The following is an 18114-nucleotide window of genomic DNA, read 5'->3' as shown; positions in this document are numbered from 1 at the left end:
TAGAACAATTAATCAGTGGAACAGAAGTTGCCTCCAGAAGTTGTGAATGCCCTGGAAACACTGGAAGTCTTTAAGAAGATGTTGGATAACCATTTGTCTGAAACGGTATAGGGTTTCCTGCCTAAGCAGGGGGTTGGACTAGAAGACCTCGCAAGGCCCCTTCCAACTCTGCTATTGTATTGTATTGCAATTCTGAAAGTTGCCACGTTTGAGCAACCTATTGTCGAGAGCCACAACAGTTGTGGAGAAACGATCTCCTCCCAACTGTCTGTTGTCTGTTTCCCAACCTGGCCTACCTTGAAGGGTTCCATGTTGTCTCCATGTCTTCCCATAGCCAGGTGGAAGAGAATGGCCTGGTCCTGTCCCTGGAGCAAACGGACCGCCAAGGTGAGCATCGCCGGCTGCCCCCGCCCTGCCTCGAAGGGCTCGACTCCGATAGCGCCTTGGAGGAGATGGATCCCAACGGAGGAGACACCATCATCAACCTCAGCTTTGGTGAGGAAAGAGGGCAGTGGGGGGGGGTGAAATGGGGGGGGGGGATTGCCAGTTTCCCCCTCCCCTAACTGAACCCTCGACGCTTTCGCTCCCCAGAGCTTCGGGGTCCCAAAATCCTGGCCTTCCTGCGCCCGGCCAACATCAGCGAGGAGGAATTGCAGTTGGATCCCAAACGCTTCTGCAGTCCGGATCTCCAGAAATTGCTGGGGCCCATCTTCGACCCGCCTGGGACCCAGAACTCCGCAGCGGGCACCGGGCGGGCAAAACCGCCCCTCCCGGTTTCCAAGACGGCGCCGGTGGTTAAGAAGGTGGCGGGAAATCACAGTCTAGTAAGGCAACCTGGAGGGACACTCTGGTGGTGGTGGGGGAGGGGTTATCTGTCTATCTATCCATCCATCGGTCTCTGTGTGTATCTATCATCTGTCCCTCCATCTTTCCATCCATCCAAATCTGTCTCTGTCTGTCTGTCGATCTATCCGTTCTGTCTGTCTATCTATATTATCTATCTATCTATCTATCTATCTATCTATCTATCTATCTATCTATCTATCTATCTATCCCTCTATCCATTGATCATCTATCTCTCACCCATCCATTCCTCTATCCCTCCCTACCTCTGTCCATCCATCCATCCATCCATCCATCCATCCATCTATCATCTATCTATTTATCATCCATCTATCTATCCATCTATCTATCTATCCATCCATCCATCTATCCCTCTATCCCTTGATCATTTATCTATCATCCATCCATCTATCATCTATCTATTTATCATCCATCCATCTATCTATCTATCCATCCATCCATCCATCCATCCATCCATCCATCCATCCATCCATCCATCTATCTATCCCTCTATCTATCCCTCTATCCCTTGATCATTTATCTATCATCCATCCATTCCTCTATCCCTCCCTACCTCTGTCCATCCATCCATCCATCCATCCATCCATCCATCCATCTATCATCTATCTATTTATCATCCATCTATCTATCTATCTATCTATCCATCCATCCATCCATCCATCCATCCATCCATCCATCCACCTATCCCTCTATCTATCCCTCTATCCCTTGATCATTTATCTATCACCCATCCATTCCTCTATCCTTCCCTACCTCTGTCTGTCTCTCTATTTATCTGTCTATCTGTCTACCATGTTTTCCCAAAAATAAGACAGGGTCTTATTTTCTTTTGATCCCTGAAATAAGCGCTTGGCCTTATTTTCGGGGAGGCCTTATTATTTTTGAGGTGCAGGAGGCGGTGAGCGTGGTCACTTCATGGCTGCTGCTGCGTTGCAATATTTTCGGGGAGGGTTTATTTTAGCGCAGGCGCTCAAAAGCCCGATTAGGCTTATTATCCGGGGAATGTCTTATTTTGGGGGGAAAGAGGGCATCTGTTTGTCTGTCTCTGGTTAAAAGGGGCCAGAGACGCACACACTCCTGCCCTTTCTCTGCTGATCACCTTGTGGTAACTTTTCCCTGTCTGCAACGGCCTTCGCTTGACATCCCTGGGGGTGAGGAAGGAGGAAGGCCCTGTTTGGGATGGGAATTGGGCCCCAGGCGGTGGGTTCTACCAGCCTTCAGCTTCCTTTCCTTCCTCCTTTCCTCCACCCGAAGACGGAGCTGCCCGAGGAGTTGATCTTCGACATGGAGAACGTCCAGAAGCTCTTTGCCTCCAACAAGGAAGAGCAGAGCATGGAGACAGCGCTGCAGGTATGGCTGCTGGGGGTGGGGGTGGGGTCAGTTGGGAGGCCAGCCCACAGGTAGTCCTCGACTTACAACAGCTTGTTTCGTGGCCATTCATAGTTACCAGGGCACTGAAAGAAGCGTTTTAGTTCCACACTGACCACCATGGCAACCTCCCTCATGGTCACGGGATCAAAATGTGGACACTTGGCAACTGACTCGTATTTATGACGGTCGCAATGTCCCGGGGTCACGTCATCCCCTTTGGCGGCCCCTTCTGACCAGCCAGGTCAATGAGGAAGCCAGATTCACTTTGCGACCATGTGGCGTATTTAACAACTCAAGCGATTCGCTTCCCAGCTGTGGCGAGAAAAAGGCCATCAAGCTAACCGTTGCCTCGCTTAGGAATGGAGATTTGGGGCTCAGCTGTGGTCGTAAGTCGAGGACTGCCAGTACTACCCTCCTGGATGAAGAGGAGATCCTTCCTTCCTTAGTTTCACTTTGTCCTGTTCTTAGGACGAAACTCGGGTTGCTTCTGGCTTTTCATCCCCCCCAAATGGAGGGAAAGGGGATTTTGGGTTTTCAGCTACTGCGCTACCAAAACATTCAACCCATTTAGGAAAGAACCCCCATATTATGTGGTATCTTTGTGGGGGTGGGGGCCTCTGTTCTTCTGACTCCATATCTATGAAGATTCCCCATCATCCTGGTCATGGTTGTCCCAAAGTGTTTTTTTTTTTCAAAAAAGCAGCTGGACTTTCTTGGTTTATTATTTTAAAACATTTCGCTTCTCATCCAGGAAGCTTTTTCAGTTCTAACCGAATGACAGAGTTGGAAAGGGCCTTGGAGGCCTTCTAGTCCAACCCCCTGCCTAGGCAGGAAACCCTACCCCACTTCAGACAAATGCTTAGCCAACATCTTCTTAAAGACTTCCAGTGTGGGAGCATTCACAACTTCTGGAGGCAACTTCTGTTCCACTGACTAATTGTTCTAACTGTCAGGAAATTCCTCCTTAGTTCTAAGTTGCTTCTCTCCTTGATTAGTTCCCACCCATTGCTTCTTGTTCTACATTCAGGTGCTTTGGAGAATAGCTTGACTCCCTCTTCTTTGGGGCAGCCCCTGAGAGATTGGAAGGCTGCTATCATGTCTCCCCTAGTCCTTCTTCTCATTAAACTAGACAGTCCCAATTCCAGCAACCGTTCTAGATTCTTTCTGGTTCCTCCCTCTACTGAAAACTCCCTGCTCCCCGTTTCAGGATTACGAAGGCCTCGACTTAGAGATGCTGGCTCCTTATATCTCGATGGACGATGATTTTCAGCTCAGCAGCACCGACCATCCGCCGTGGCTGACCGAGAAACGGGGAGATCCGGGGGCAGGCCCCCGGCCCACCTCACCCCCTCCGAGGCCTCGCTCGCGCAGTTTCCATGGCGTGTCCCCGCGCCCGCCGGAAGCGGCTCCTCTTCCCCGCTGGGGCAGCGACAGCAGTTTGAGCCAAGGACGCCCCGTTGAGACCCCTCTGGCCAACTTGCCCTGCGGAGAAGGCCAGATGGTGGAGATGGTGGCATCGGTCAAGATCCAGTCTGTGCAGGACGGGACCGGCCTGAATGGCCAGAGGCCTCCCATGGGCGGGAGGAAGAGGTCAGTCGCTGACTTTAATTGTATCAGAGTTTGGAGGGCGACTGACAGCGATAACGCAAAAACAGGGAAGGTGAAGCTTTGGACCGTCAGGGCCGGATTTAGATGAAAAGAGGCCCTAGGCTATTCCACTTATGAGGCCCTTTCACCTCCCATTTTTAAGTTTGTAAATTATATGAGAGACAATAAAATACATCATTACTGTGATATATATCAATATATATCAATATATGGTTCCACCACAAAACCGCGGTAGACTAAAGTGCGCTCGACGAAAGCGCGTACCTGACGTCATCACAACGTGATGAAAACATCACGGTAAAGTTAAAATTAACGCGACGAAAACAGCGGTAAAGTTAAAATTAACACGAAAACCTTACCCTAACCCCCCAAACCTAACCCTAAACCTAACCCTAAACCTAACCCTAAACCTAACCCTTAACCTAACGCTAAACCTAACGCTAACCCTTAACCCTAAACCTAAACCTAACGCTTAACGTAACCCTAACCCTAACCCTTAACCTAACCCTAACCCTTACCTTTACGTGAATCGGCTTGCTTTAAAAGCGCTTTTTAAAGCGCCCTTTTTTCTCTGCGGTCGTATTTGTCGCGCTGCTGATGACGTCAGGTACGCGCTTTAATCGGGCGCGCTTTAGTGGACCGCGGTTTTGTCGTGCCACGTCAATATATATAGCTGGCCTCCCGACGGAGGGCGGCTCTGCTCTGCGGCAAAGGCAGCGAGGCCAGCCGCCTCCCCTGTTGCGCTCAGCTGCCCGGCTCGGCCCCCTCGCCCTCACCCGCCTAGCCGCTGGTGGGCTCCGCGTTGACGGGGCGGCTACTGGGAGCGGCCACGCCTCTCGCCCGACCGCCGGTGCTGGGAACGTGGGCGGGCTCCCCAACTGCCGCGGTGCTGGAACGATCTTAACCAATACATTTTTATGTTTGTTTATTAGTCATATGCGTAGAATTTCTCCTTATTTTCGGTTCAGTGTTTTAGTGTTCACTGTTTTTAGAATAGTGTAATTTTAATTTTGCTAACAATTTGAATGTAGGCCCCTCTTGATCTTGAGACTCTAGGCTGAAGCCTAGTTAGCCTATAGGAAACTCCGGCCCTGCTTACCGTATTTTTCAGAGTATAAGACGCATCTTTTTCCCCCAAAAAGAGGGGTGAAAATCTGGGTGTGTCTTATACACTGAATACAGCATTTTTGGCTTCCTGAAACCCCACCCCTCTGCAAAAATGAACATGCAGAAGGTTTGGGAGGCCTGCTAAGTGGTCCTGGGGGATGGGGAGGGCAAAAATTAGTGAAAAATGGGCTGTTTATTGCTCATTTTTGCCCCAGCCCCCAGGAGCACTCTACAAGCCTCCTAAAGGCTATGCATGCCCCTTTTTTGGCAAAAAACGGGCCGTTTATTGCTCATTTGTGCCTCCTCCCCCTCCCAGCCCCGAGGAGTACTTTGCAGGCCTCTCAAACTCTCTGCATGCCCGGTTTGTCACAAAAAAATGAGTCGTGCAGAGGGTTTGGGAGGCCTGCAGAGTGCAAAAACTTTTTTTTTTTTTTTCAAAATTTACCTCTTCAAAATCTTGGTGCGTCTTATACTCCAAAAAATACGGTACTTGTTCAAATTAGAAGTTAAAATTGAAATTGTTTTGAGGAATGAGGGCAATAATTCTTTCATCTGCTCATCATTGAAAGCAGTGTTTCTCAACCTCGTCCACTTTTAAGATGGGTCGACTTCAACTCCCAGAATTACCCAGCCAGCCCTGGGGAATTCTGGGAGTTGAAGTTCAGCCATCTTAAAAGTCACCGAGCTTGAGAAACATCCTTCTAAAACACGTGCCTTTCATTGGCCGTTTTGTGTTCAGAGAAGCCCATCTCTGGATCGTGTGGCACAGCCCCCCCCCCCCCCACCTCAGTTTGAACCCGTCTTTGGCTCACGTTTTCCTCCGTTCCCCCAACAGGACTCGGGAGATTAGCCTGGATGACGAGAGGGATCTCTTCCTAGAGACCAGCCCCGCCAAGCGGGCCCATAACCACGAGGCTGAGAGCTTCCTGATGCCCTCGCTCAGCCTGGTAAGTTCCGAGGTGCCCTCTGCATGGGGAAGGACTTCAGCCGGGATGAAGCTAGTGCACCTTCTTTCGTGCCCACACAAAATCCCTTTGTGATAGACAATCCTTCTGTCCCGCCAGGGCTTTCTGCTCAGCGTGGAAGAGTGTCTGGATGCCCGGTCCGAGCGGGGCTGCGGGGGCACCGTGGCCCTGGGCAAGAAGCTGCTGGCCCTGGAGGAACCCATGGGTGAGTGCCGCTGGGGTCTGGAGTCGAGCGGTTCTGTGGACGAGGCTTGGCGGGGTCAGCCCAGAGCCCCCGTCCTGTCCCTTTGACCTGGCAGTCCTGAATGAACATTTCTCATGGGCATTTCACGACCCAACTAGGTTACATCATCAGTGCTGGAAGGGAGTGGGGTTTGCCCCTGTTTTTTTGAGATGCTGGTGGCTTTCCCTGACCGTGTGGGTGGGCTGATGTTTTCTTCTTGGCAGTTAAACAGAGAACGAACCCCACTTCCGTTAAGCATTGATGATGGGACACCAGGAAGGGGCTGAGGGATGGTTGGCCAGGGCACCCTCCTGAATGCTGGGAGATGTAGTCTTGTCAGGCGCAAGCAACCGGGTCCATTCAGGAAAGGACCGAGCCAGCCACTTTATTGTGCTCTTACCTATATTGCGAGAATCTCCCTAGACCAGTGTTTCTCAACCTTGGCAACTTGAAGATGACTGGACTTCAACTCCCAGAATTCCCCAGCCAGCGAATGCTGGCTGGGGAATTCTGGGAATTGAAGTCCAGACATCTTCAAGTTGCCAAGGTTGAGAAACACTGCCCTAGACTGCTTGCCTTCCCTTGGGAAACCACCAGGCGGAGTCAGGCTGATGCCTCTTGCAGCTGTGCAAGGATTCCAGGCTAGTTCCTCCTTTGACGCTTCCTGCTCTCGTGGCTGGGATTTTCCCGGCTGTCTCAAGACATCTTACTATGGCCGGATTTGAGGGGGATGCGGGTTAAGGTCCCAAACCCCTGATTACCTCTCTCTGTCTCGCCTTCCTTCCCCCCCCACCCCCGACTCTCTGCCCCCAGGCCTCTTAGGAGACATGCTGCCCTTCGTGGTGGACGGCCCAGCGCTCTCCCAGCTGGCCCTGTACGATGGCGAGGAGGAGGTCTCCAGGCGTGGTGGCGAGCACTTCCAGCTGGGGGAGGAACTCCTGGTGGAGCTGGACCAGGCCACCTGAAGTGGCAACCTTGACCGCCCCCCCACCGCACCTCCATCCCACACTCCTGCTCTGCAGATGGGACACCCGGAACCAAATCCAACCAAATGCCCCCTCGGGGAGGGGTTCCTCCCGGCCCCTTCCCCCCGCCCGTCCACCCTCCACTGGCGTTCTTAGGACTCTTCCTACCTCAGTCCCGTCCCCTTCCCCAGGCAGCCTCTCCCCTCCGGAGACGGTTGGGAGGGGGGGGTCTCTGCCACCCCATTTGGTGCTTATCCGCCTGAATGTTCTTGAACCAAGAGGAAGGGGGCCAGGAGTGGGACCGATTCACGGAGGGGGGGGGGTCTGCTCTCTCCATCTCCCCCAAAGGAAGAGAAAGCACCACAGAGGGATTCCCTCCCGGGCGAGAAAGACGGGTGCGGCTCCCCCTTGGGAGACTCAGAACCCATTGGGGCTCTACCTTCTCCTCTGTCCTCGGCTCGCTAGGACAGATCCTTCAGGAGGCGCCCAGGCGGTAAGATCAGCCATTCCTGGGGCGAAGGGCTTCACCCCTTTGAGGGAGGTGAGAAGTGGGAGGGGACCCGCTCTGAGAACAGGGCGAACATCCGCGTTAGCCTCTCCGGGGGGAGGACACCTCGCCACGACTTCCCCAGAACACTTACGGTGCTCCCATTGACCTTAACCCAAGGTCTCACCTTTGGTAAAGGAATTAGGAACCAGAGAAGTCCTGCGAGCTTCTGCTCCTGCGAGGACATTTTGGCCAGGTGAGAACACCTGTCCTGGACTCTAGAGAGTGATCTTTCCCCCCCCCACCCCTAAGATGGCCCACTGATGGAATAATCAGCCCCCCCCAGAACAGAAACGCTGGTGCTTCGGCCCCCATCTGGGCCTACTTAAAAGACCTCTCTCTGTTTACAAAATGCGCTCCGTCCTGCCCGCCTTCGGTGCGGAGGATATCGGATGCCCTGTAGAAAACAAGGCAAGATAGAAAGGAAATTCTCTGGGGAAAAAATCCCCCACACCTATTTTTTTTTTTTTTAAAAGCATGCCGTCTCCCCCGATCAAGCAGTTGACTGGTGTGTTTTGAATGCAGGTCGTTGATCCCTTTCACGGCAAGCCAAGTCACATCTGGAAAACAGCTGGATTGGGGGAAAACTGGCTAGCTTGGAAATTTTGACCCCCAGGAAGAAAAAAAAACTTGAATAGGAAACAACAACAACAAAAATATATTTTTAAAAATCCAACACCCCACGCGACATTTCGAACCTGTCGGTCGTCAAAACGTTCCAGAAAAATAGAAAAAGAAAAAAATAACAATTGCAAAATCCGAAATCCTTTAAAAAAATTAAAAAAAAAAAAAAAGGATTTGCCAAATCCGTCATCCGAAGAGAAATTTTCAGGAGCCTTAAGAAAGTACGGTCTGAAAAAATAAAGAAAACAGACCAATCTCCCCCGACAAAGGCTTTTTGTGGTGGAGAACGGCCGTCCTCTGTTTTTAAACCTTTGCGAGGGCCGGCTGATCACGAACATCTTCGATAACGAAACGCTTTCCGTTCAGCGAGTTTGAACCGGTGCTATGAAATGTTATCCGTTGTTAGAAATGACCTTCTTGTCGATATTTCAATCGCTATTTTTTTTTCCCCCTTACTACTTTTAACGAAAGGGGAATCGGAATTTCCCCGAAGGTGCTCCCCTTTTCCCGTGTTTTTACCACCTCGATCCCCGTCACGCTTACTTCGAAGTAAGTTGCGCTAAAGTCAGCGTGGCTCAGTTTGAAGTAATGATGTATAGCTGTTTTTTTTTCAAATTTGGCTACTTTTAAGATATGTGGACTCCAACTCCCAGAATTCCCCAGCCAGCTTTGCTGGCTGGGGAATTCTGGGAGTTGAAGTCCACCCGTCTCCAAAGTTTGAAACACCGTTGTGCAGGGATCCGATCCGATTTTTTAAACCCCGATTTTATGAATGTTTTACTTAGAAGCTAATCTCATGGTGCTCCGTGGATTTTCTTTACTTTCACCTCAGTCGAACGCAATCTTTCTGGCAGCGTGGAAAAGGGATTCTGTTTTGGCTCGTGATGGGAAATATAACATTTTCCCAATGAAATCCCCAACTAAACTCTTCGCGTTCTCCGACGGGCTTTTAAAAAAAATAGAAACCGAGCCGCTTTTCCATTCTGCGAGTCCGCGTCTTCTGGACAAGCAGGCATTATCAAAATGTCCATTCGCCTTTCCTCTCCTCCCGTCTTCGGGATTGAGAAGGGCCCCCTCCTCCACACACCCCAAAGCTTTAATACTGATATAAAGGGGTTGCACTTAATTAAATAATCTCGAACGGTGGCCCAGGAAGGAGAATGTTGGCCAGCGTGTAAGTCCCATTGTAACGTTATCCCAGCGAGTAAAGCTTGATTTAGACTGGCTTCCAACTGCGCGTAGGCACCGACACATATCTACGCTGCAGACGGCTTGAGGTCTTCTAGTCCAACCCCCTGTTTAGGCTGGAAACCCTCTACCATTTCAGACAAATGGTTGTCCAATCTCGTCTTAAAAACTTCCAGTGTTGTAGAATTCACAACGTCTGGAGGCAACTTCTGTTCCACTGATTAATTGTTCTCATTGTCAGGAAATTCCTCCTTAATTCCAGGTTGCATCTCTCCTTGGTTAGTTTCCATCCGTTGCTTCGTGTCCTGCCCTCAGGGGCTTTAGAGAATATTTTGAGCCCCTCTTCTTCGTCGCAGCCCCTCAAATATAGGAAGGCTGCTATCATGTCCCCCCAAGATCTTCTCTCTGTCAGACTAGCCACACCCAGTTCCTGCAGCCGTGCTTCACACGTTTTAGTCTCCAGTCCCCTAATCAATATTAATTAATCAGAAGACCCTCTGGTCTCTGGAAATAATCCGCCTTCTAATCCCACAATTTCGAAGTCCACTTTCCGGAAGGCAGGATCAGACACCAGGTGAGCCAACGACGGTGCACACCTTCCAAATCCCAATTCCGCGTTGTGCGGAGATGCCCACACTTCATGCTGACAGTTGGACACCACCTTTGTGGTTATGCGCTTTGTCCTTCGAGCACCGCGTAGCCGGGGCGTCAACATTCGCGGGATGATGAAGGTCACAACTACGCAACCGTCCCCGGGCGACAGGCAGGGTACGTTCCCCAGCGTGCAGGGAGACCGAAGTCTAAATCAAGCTTGACCGCATATCCCAGGGGATCCTGACCAAAATTCTCCTCTCCGCGCGGCCCTTAAAACCCCCGCGACCCTTCCCTACCAATACACAGGGACGTTCTGTCAATCAATGCCTTTTTCTCGATGGCTTGGGAGGGAGGTTCCCCTAATACGCCCTTCTTTAGGGAAAGAACGAGTTTGCTTGTTTCTGCTTTTTCATTTTTATCTAGAGGTGTAGATGATAGATCTATAAATCCCTCCGTTGCTTAGCCCCCCCCACCCCCCCTCCCACGGCCTTGCTACTTTTCACAGCAGAATTTGACCCAGCTTTTTTGCATGTTAAAGGTTGGATTTCGCACCCGGTCCCGAACCAGGCTTAACTCTGCACAATTCACTGCTTTTTCCCCTCCCGCTGTGCAAAAATCCTTTGGATTTAAGCAAAACAAATAATAATAAGGAAAACGGAGTGGTTAGGAGACAAGTGTAAGCTAAAACCAGTGTTTCTCACGCCTCCCTTAGGTGTGCGAAAGTGTGTCTGTGTGTGTGTGTGTGTGTGTCCCGTTGGTGCTTGTGTCCGAGTAAGGTTGTCATTTAGCTGACGGGAGACCCAGGGACCCCCACTTTCCCGTAGCAGAAGTGGCCCGGTTTCCCAGCTGGGTAACAACCGCCAAAAGATCTCGATTTCAGAAGCTCCATATTTGTAGAACTTTTAGCCAAGTTCTCTCATCCCTCTTGGTGCTTTCTTCTCCTCGCCCCCCTCCCCCACACGTGGGGACACTCAGTAGGGGGGGGGGAGCACCCATCCACAGGCGCTAACGGGCCCACCCAGGACAGGCAAGTCCTGGCCCATGGGCCACGCACGACGGCCCCCGTTTTCCAGAGTGGGGTCCGGCTCCCATCCAGCTGGGGAATGACCGTTCTGCAAATATTTCGGGGACCGTCCCCCCCTCTTGCAAGAGGCGGCAACGGGACAGGTGAGCTCTCTCTCGGAGGCCCCCCCAATCCCGTTCTCTTTCCCAATCAGCCGCGTAGAAAACCGCAGTCTTAAAAGAGGGGCCGGCCCTGCCCTAGACACCACCTTTGCCTCGGTCATCGTTCACCCGTGCCTTCGCGTCGACAACGTCACCAGCTGCAACCGCCAAACACCAACCGGCCACGAATCCGGCCCCCTTCCGATCGCTTTCCCGGTTGAGGAGCGGACACGGCTGTGGTCGGTGGCACAATGGAATGGGAGAACGTGGCTAATTCCCAGACCCTCCTGCACAAGGTAGGCTCCTTCTTGGTGCCATGGAGCACGGGACGTCCCCCCCCTTCCCGACGTCATCGTCACTTGGCAAGTTTCGCGGTTCGGAACGCGAGAAGATCGCCGAAGGGGGTTTGCGAGGAGAACCTGCTCCGCTCGGACCTACCAACCCGGACTTTTTTCCCCCTTTTCGTCGCGAGCCAAGCTCTCACGCACACCTACGTGTACACCCGAGATACAAGTGCACACACCAATGCAGTACACACCAAGCACGCGCAATCTCACAAATCGACGGGCCGCAAGTGGCTCAGGCAGCTGTATATTTGTGTTTTTTCAAAAGCCGCACTTGACAAACACGCACAGAACAATAGAATTTCAAAGCCAGGTGAAGAACGCAGGATAAGATGTCTCTCTCTCTCTCTCTCTCTCTCTCTCTTTCTTTCTCTTCTCGTTTTTGTTGAGTTTGTTAGGATTCTAATTTTAAATCCCCAGCCACAGAGCAAAGGGGCATCTTTGCCTCCGCTGACCGTCTGCTGTTCCATTTTGCTTTCTTTGGTATCGTGTAACCTTTCGAATCCATTTCCCTTCGTCGGCGTCGTCTTCTTTTTTTCTTGGAGATCCTGGTGGGGGAAAAAAGAAATGATGGTTCTCCCCCGATTATTGTTGCCGTTTTGCTGTTAATCATAGGAATTGTAGCTTTTTAACCCAATCGTCTGCCCCAAAGCGGGACGCCGTCACCACCTGCACGCCTCTCCTCTGAACGTCCAGCAGACCAGCTCCACTTGGGGAAGGAAGAGCAAGAGGCCGGTGTCCCTGGGTGGCCTGGGCCAGCGCCCGTGTCCACTACCCCTCCTCTCTTGGCCTGCAAGGGGAACGTTCCTCGCCTGCTGTGGCCGTTTGTACTTCTGGGGATGCGTCGCGTAAAGGCGGCGTTTGGTGCTAAAGCTCTCCCCCCCCCGAACAACGGTGCTCTGTTCCTCCTTGAATTTAGACCACTCTGTGGCCATGGTGCTCTCGTCCCCTTCCCAGGCCGCCTGGAACGGCTGCCGGCCGACAACAACTGGGCGGCGGACCACCCGCCTGATCCCAACGGAGATCTGACCTCTGGCTGGCAGCGCCGCCCAAGTGCCCATGGTGCTCTTCTCTCTCACGGCCCCTCCGCCCCGCCAGATGACCCAGAGGCAGTGGTGCTAAGAACCCCTTGCCCCTCTCAGCCCTTACGCGGAGGTCGGGTTGAAAAGCAGGACCTCCGCCAAAAAAGCTCCCCCGGGCTCTTCGAGTTCTGCCTTGACCGGGAAATGGAACGGATGTTCTTCCAGAGACCTTCGAACGAGATGGAGATGGCGGCAGCTCAGTGCACCTAAAAAACGCCGGTCTTTGGTTGCGGTCGCTCCGTTGCTAGCCATGCGGCGCCCTCCCTCCGCTCTGCAGCGGTGGTGGGTTGGCAATGAGCTGTGGGAAGCGAGTGGTCATCTCCCGTTGGTGATGGGTTCAAACCTAGCCCAAAGCAGAAGATCTATGGAGATTCCCAATCCTCCACGTGGCACTCATGATCTGCTTTCCCCAACTCGGTGCCCACCAGACGTGTTGGTCTTCTGATGCCATCTTCTCAGCCATGCTGGCTAGGAGCGTGAGCAGCAAATATTCCAAAGTCTGAGGGCTATTCCAAATTGATGAGATCGGGGCCCAGCGGGGTGACCCACTGGCAGCCTACCGACACTGGCGCACTGCTCCTCCCGTCGTCTCTTCCTAGATGGAGAAGAGTGGATCTTCAATGGTCTCTGGAAGATCACCCGCTCTACCCCGCTACGATCCAGAGACACGACCTCTTGCTCTTCCGGCCACCACCCCCCTTTTACGCACACACATCGCCTTTCGCCCATATTGTTGTTGTGCCAGCCAGCATCGATAAGATTAAGATCTGAAAACTTCTGGAGAAGTTTCCCCTGGTGGACTGGTCTCCTTGGGGGTTCAGCCTGCTCAACATTCTCTGGATCTCTGGCCCAGAAGACCCTTCTTTTATCTCGATGCCAAGTCCAATTATCTGGCCCCAGAGGGATTTAGATGTGTGCCCCAGAGACGGGCCCAGCATCCTTCAATCCTCCAAAGCCAAGACTTGGTAATATCCTCTCCTTCTCCTTTCCAGCCTTTGAGGCTATACATCCATAGTTGAGGTCTTCACTTCCCTCAAGTGCTCTGATTTCCAACTGGGGGAAGTGAGTGCCAGTCATTTGTTTTTAAGCCAAGTTTGCTTATCACGGGGCACCAGCCAAGACAACGCTGGAGTTATTGGCAGTTCAGCGCTGTGGGGAACACACACACCCAAACATCATCTCACGTGCCATATAAACCAGGCCATGTCTGATTATACAAACCTAACAATTCCAGATTTCAGGTTTAATCAAGATAGACTAAGAATCCCTGCTGTGCCAGGGATGTTTGACTTTTGAACATACTTGTGTTGAAAATGGGTAGTTACGCAAACTGGTCAGAGATTAGAGGCCGATGATGAATAATATAGCGCCCACTTTTTCAAAAGCCGATGTCCTGAGAATATTTTGTAGCTCAGGATTGAACTGTGAGAACCTCGGTACATTCTGAGTTGGTGGCTTTCTTTCCGATGTTTCATGACCCAACTAGGGAACGTCATCAGTGTTGGGAAGGAGGAGGGTTGCGGAGAAGAGGGGGAGAAGGACTGTGGGGTCCTTGGTGCTCTCTAAGCCGGTGGAGGTGTTTCATGACCCAGCTGCGGAACGTTATCAGTGCTAGAAGGGAAGTGGGGTCTGGGCTCTCTACAACGAGTTTGCTTTACAGTAAGCAAACCACCCTCCTCCTAGCACTGATGGAGTTACCTAGTTTGGTTATGAAACGTCTTCAAGGAAGCCACCAAGCTCAGAATGCTCTCAGAAAAACCTGACATGTCGACCTTCGGCCTTTATCGTCCTTATTCACCCGGGCCTAGATCAAAATGGATTCAGACAATTGGGGTTAGCTCTTTCAGACACGTTTAACCGGGAAGATGCTCCGACTTTTGTTAAAGTCAGCTTCCTAAATTCAATTCAGGGATTTCTCCGCAGGAGAGGTGAGAAATCATCTGCCTGTACCTCTTCAACCAACCTCCAGTTGGCAGCAGAGAGCTTCTTGATTCAAATGTTTGATGACTTTTAAGATGTGTGGACTTCAACTCCCAGAATGCCCCAGCCAGCTATGCTGGCTGGAGGATTCTGGGAGTTGAAGTCCACACATCTTAAAGTCGCCAAAATTGAATGATACTGCCAAGGGGAACCTGTGGCTGAACACCAGACCTATCTTTGAACATCTGGCTGGCACGACAAGGACTTTTGGGAAGGCCTTTTCAGAGGAGACAAGCCTGCAGGAGACTCCGGCGTCTTTAAAAGCTTTGGGAATCCCTTCGTATATAATTTTTATATATATATAAATATATTATTTTCCTCTTTATCTTTGTGTATGGTTAATTTCCCCCCTCCCCCTTCCCCTCTCTGTGGCGGGATCAGGTTTGGCCCCTCTTATGTCTGTATGTAGCACTGTTGTGAAACATAAAATACGTCTGGTAACATGCAAAGGACTTCACGTGTGTGCGTGCGTGTTTTTAGCCTTCGGAGGCAAGAATAACAAGGAAACCCTCTGGGGGGGAGGGGGATGGGAAGAAAAAGCAGCTCTGTTGAAGCAATTTTGAAAAATACAAGCAGTCCTCGGCTTACAACACAAAGGGAACCGTTATTGTCGCTAAGTAAGAAGTCACATCCGATTGGATGATGCGGGAGTGAGACCCTGCCTTAAGTCAACTTGGTTTTCCGCGCTAAAGAAGTAGCTGTAAGCCAGGGGCTGGTCCTCCACTTGCAGCCACAAAGCCCCAAAATTTCTCTTGCCAACCCAGACCGTCGTTAAGTGAGCTTTGCCCCCCTTTCATGACCTTTCTTGCAACCGTTGTTAAGCGAAACGCTGCAGTTGTTAAGTCCACTGGTCGGTAAGTGAATCAGGCTTCCCCATTGACGTGGCTTGTCGGGAGGTCGTAAAATGGGATCGCACGACACCCCCCGGGACGCTGCCATCGTCGTAAGTACATGCCAGCTGCCTAGCATCCAAAGCTTGATCGTGTAGCCAAGGGAGATGCTGCAACGGTCGTAAGTGTGAAACATGGCCGTAGGTCACTTATTTTAGTGTCATAATTTTGAATACTCAATAAACAAACTGTTATAAGTCAAGGACTGCCCGTGATTAAGGAAAAGATGGAATGGCTGCAAAGGTTTTTTAAAAAATCGGTAGTATTACAGTATGAGAATAGAGTAATAGAGTTGGAAGGGATCTTAGAGGTCTTCTAGTCCAACCCTCTGCTCAGGCAGGAGAGCCTAAACCATTTCAGACAAGTGGCTACTCAATCTCTCCTTGACAACTTCCAGAGTTGAAACCTCCACAACTTCTGGAGGCAAGGAGTTCCACTGGTTAATTGTCCTCACTGTCAGGAAAATTCTCCTCAGTTCCAGGTCGCTTCTCTCCTTGGTTAGTTTCCATCCATTGCTTCTTGTCCATAGGTGCTTTGGAGAACAGCTTGACTCCCCCTCCTTTGGGGCTGCCCCTCGGATATTGGAACCCTGCTATCATGTCACCCCTGGTCCTTTTCATTAAACGAGACATACTCAATGGCACCAACCATTCCTTATATCAGTGTTTCTCAACCTTGGCCACTTGAAGATGTCCGGACTTCAACTCCCAGAATTCCCCAGCCAGCGATTCGCTGGCTGGGGAATTCTGGGAGTTGAAGTCCGGACATCTTCAAGTGGCCAAGGTTGAGAAACACTGCCTTATATGGTTTAGCCTCTACTCCCTGAATCAATGAACCAGAAGACATTCTGGTCTCTGGAAATAATCCGCCTTCTAATCCCGCAAACCCAATTCCGAGGTCCTTATTCCTCAAAGCAGGATCAAGAAGCCCAGATGCAAAATATGCCCGTGCTTATGTACTCATGGCCGCCTTTCTTCATCCGCGCCACTGATTGAGCTTCTGAGCATCTACAGACAGCCTTGAATGTCCGGGCTTCTGTGGAACAGAGAAGCACGCTGAATCTTTGCTTCGACTTCAGGCTGCAGCAGATTTCAGTCCGAGCGCGAGGGATCGATTGGCGGAGGTGGAAAGAGTCAGGCCCAACGATCAGGGCAAGCACAGGGGCCAGAATCTTGCACCTTCTCTGCACAAACTGAACAGCACAGAAGCAGCGTCATCAGGAATATCTGCACGTCAATGCATGAGATGATGATGGTGATCATCATTTCTACCCTACCTAACATTCAGAGAGGATCGCGAGCTTAAATGTCCAGGGAATCTAACAGCCAAATCTGCTTTTTTAAAAAAATTTATCTAGAGTTTTATCTCCACCCAGTGGTAGCAAAGCAAAAATGCATGCAATTTAACTCATCCCTAAGAGAAACTTAACAGGAGGCCAAATTTCCTGTTGTTAAGTGAGACGTTTGTTAATAGCAATAGCAATAGGAGTTCGACTTATATACTGCTTCATAGGGCTTTCAGCCCTCTCTAAGCGGTTTACAGAGTCAGCATATCGCCCCCAACAATCCGGGTCCTCATTTCACCCACCTCGGAAGGATGGAAGGCTGAGTCAACCTTGAGCTGGTGAGATTTGAACCGCCGAACTGCAGTTAGCAGTCAGCTGAAGTGGCCTGCAGTGCTGCACTCTAACCACTGCGCCACCTCGGCTCTTAAGTCAGCTTTGCCCCGTCTTATGACTTTTCTTGCTACATCCGTTAAGTGAATCGCTGCAGTTGATAAAGTTGTTAAATGAACCCGGGTTCCCTCGTGGCGTTGCTTGTCAGAAGGTCGCAAAATAGCAATAGCAGTTAGACTTATATACCGCTTCATAGGGGTTTCAGCCCTCTCTAAGCGGTTTACAGAGTCAGCATATTGCCCCCAAAAACAATCCGGGTCCTCATTTCACCCACCTCGGAAGGATGGAAGGCTGAGTCAACCTTGAGCCAGTGAGATTTGAACCGCCGAACTGCAGATAACAGTCAGCTGAAGTGGCCTGCAGTGCTGCACCCTAACCACTGCTCCACCTCGGCTCTTAGCGGATCACGTGACTCCAGGACACTGCAACCATCATAAATATGAAGCAGTTGCCGGGCATATGAATTTTGATCATGTGGCTGAGCAGCTTGTTAGAAAGGAAGCCAAGAGTTTGGGAAAAGAAAGGAGCAGACTTGGGTAATCCCACAGAGGTTCACTCCAACTTACTTAGCTCCCTTTGAATAGTGATGACTTGAAGAGCTAAAAACAAGTAGGGAAAATTGCCAGTTTCTAAAAGAAATCTGCTTGAGACGTAAAACAATTCGGGTGTGAAATAGCAGATCCAGCCAACACCCGTCTTTTCAATGCAACAGAATTTTTGGATATAGATTTGGGTGTGATCCAAGAAATCACCCTCTTTTCAATCAGGGAAAATAGGTGGGGAAAACGCTATTAAAAATGACAAATGAAAAAAATGAAGAATAAAGAGAAAGCAGCAAGAATGGAGAAATGATATGGATAGCTAAAGCTGTTTTTTTTCTCCCAAACTTGGCCACTTTGAAGATGAATGGGCTTCAACTCCCA

The 18114-nt window shown here is 50.7% G+C and overlaps 1 protein-coding gene across 5 annotated transcripts in view; it reads left to right on the top strand.

Annotated features, from left to right (window-relative positions):
• HIF3A (hypoxia inducible factor 3 subunit alpha) overlaps positions 1-8385 on the top strand; it is a 41231-nt gene extending 32846 nt beyond the window's left edge. For 4 of the 5 annotated variants that reach the window (XM_032227327.1, XM_032227328.1, XM_032227329.1 and 1 more), the window contains exons 9-15: positions 335-495; positions 592-824; positions 2119-2214; positions 3443-3825; positions 5786-5897; positions 6015-6120; positions 6952-8279. In XM_032227327.1, the coding sequence (XP_032083218.1) occupies positions 335-495; positions 592-824; positions 2119-2214; positions 3443-3825; positions 5786-5897; positions 6015-6120; positions 6952-7103 (1243 nt within the window). In that variant the 3' untranslated portion in view covers positions 7104-8279. Of the gene's footprint in view, positions 1-334; positions 496-591; positions 825-2118; positions 2215-3442; positions 3826-5785; positions 5898-6014; positions 6121-6951 lie in introns of all 5 variants that reach the window. The other variant, XR_004256239.1, reaches the window with a different exon arrangement.
• The last annotated feature ends 9729 nt before the right edge of the window (positions 8386-18114 follow it).

The sequence above is a fragment of the Thamnophis elegans genome, chromosome 12 (assembly GCF_009769535.1).
Source record: "Thamnophis elegans isolate rThaEle1 chromosome 12, rThaEle1.pri, whole genome shotgun sequence".
Classification (NCBI taxonomy): domain Eukaryota; kingdom Metazoa; phylum Chordata; class Lepidosauria; order Squamata; family Colubridae; genus Thamnophis; species Thamnophis elegans.
The sequence above is the reverse complement of the archived record's forward strand: the minus strand, read 5'-3'. Positions and strand labels throughout refer to the sequence as shown.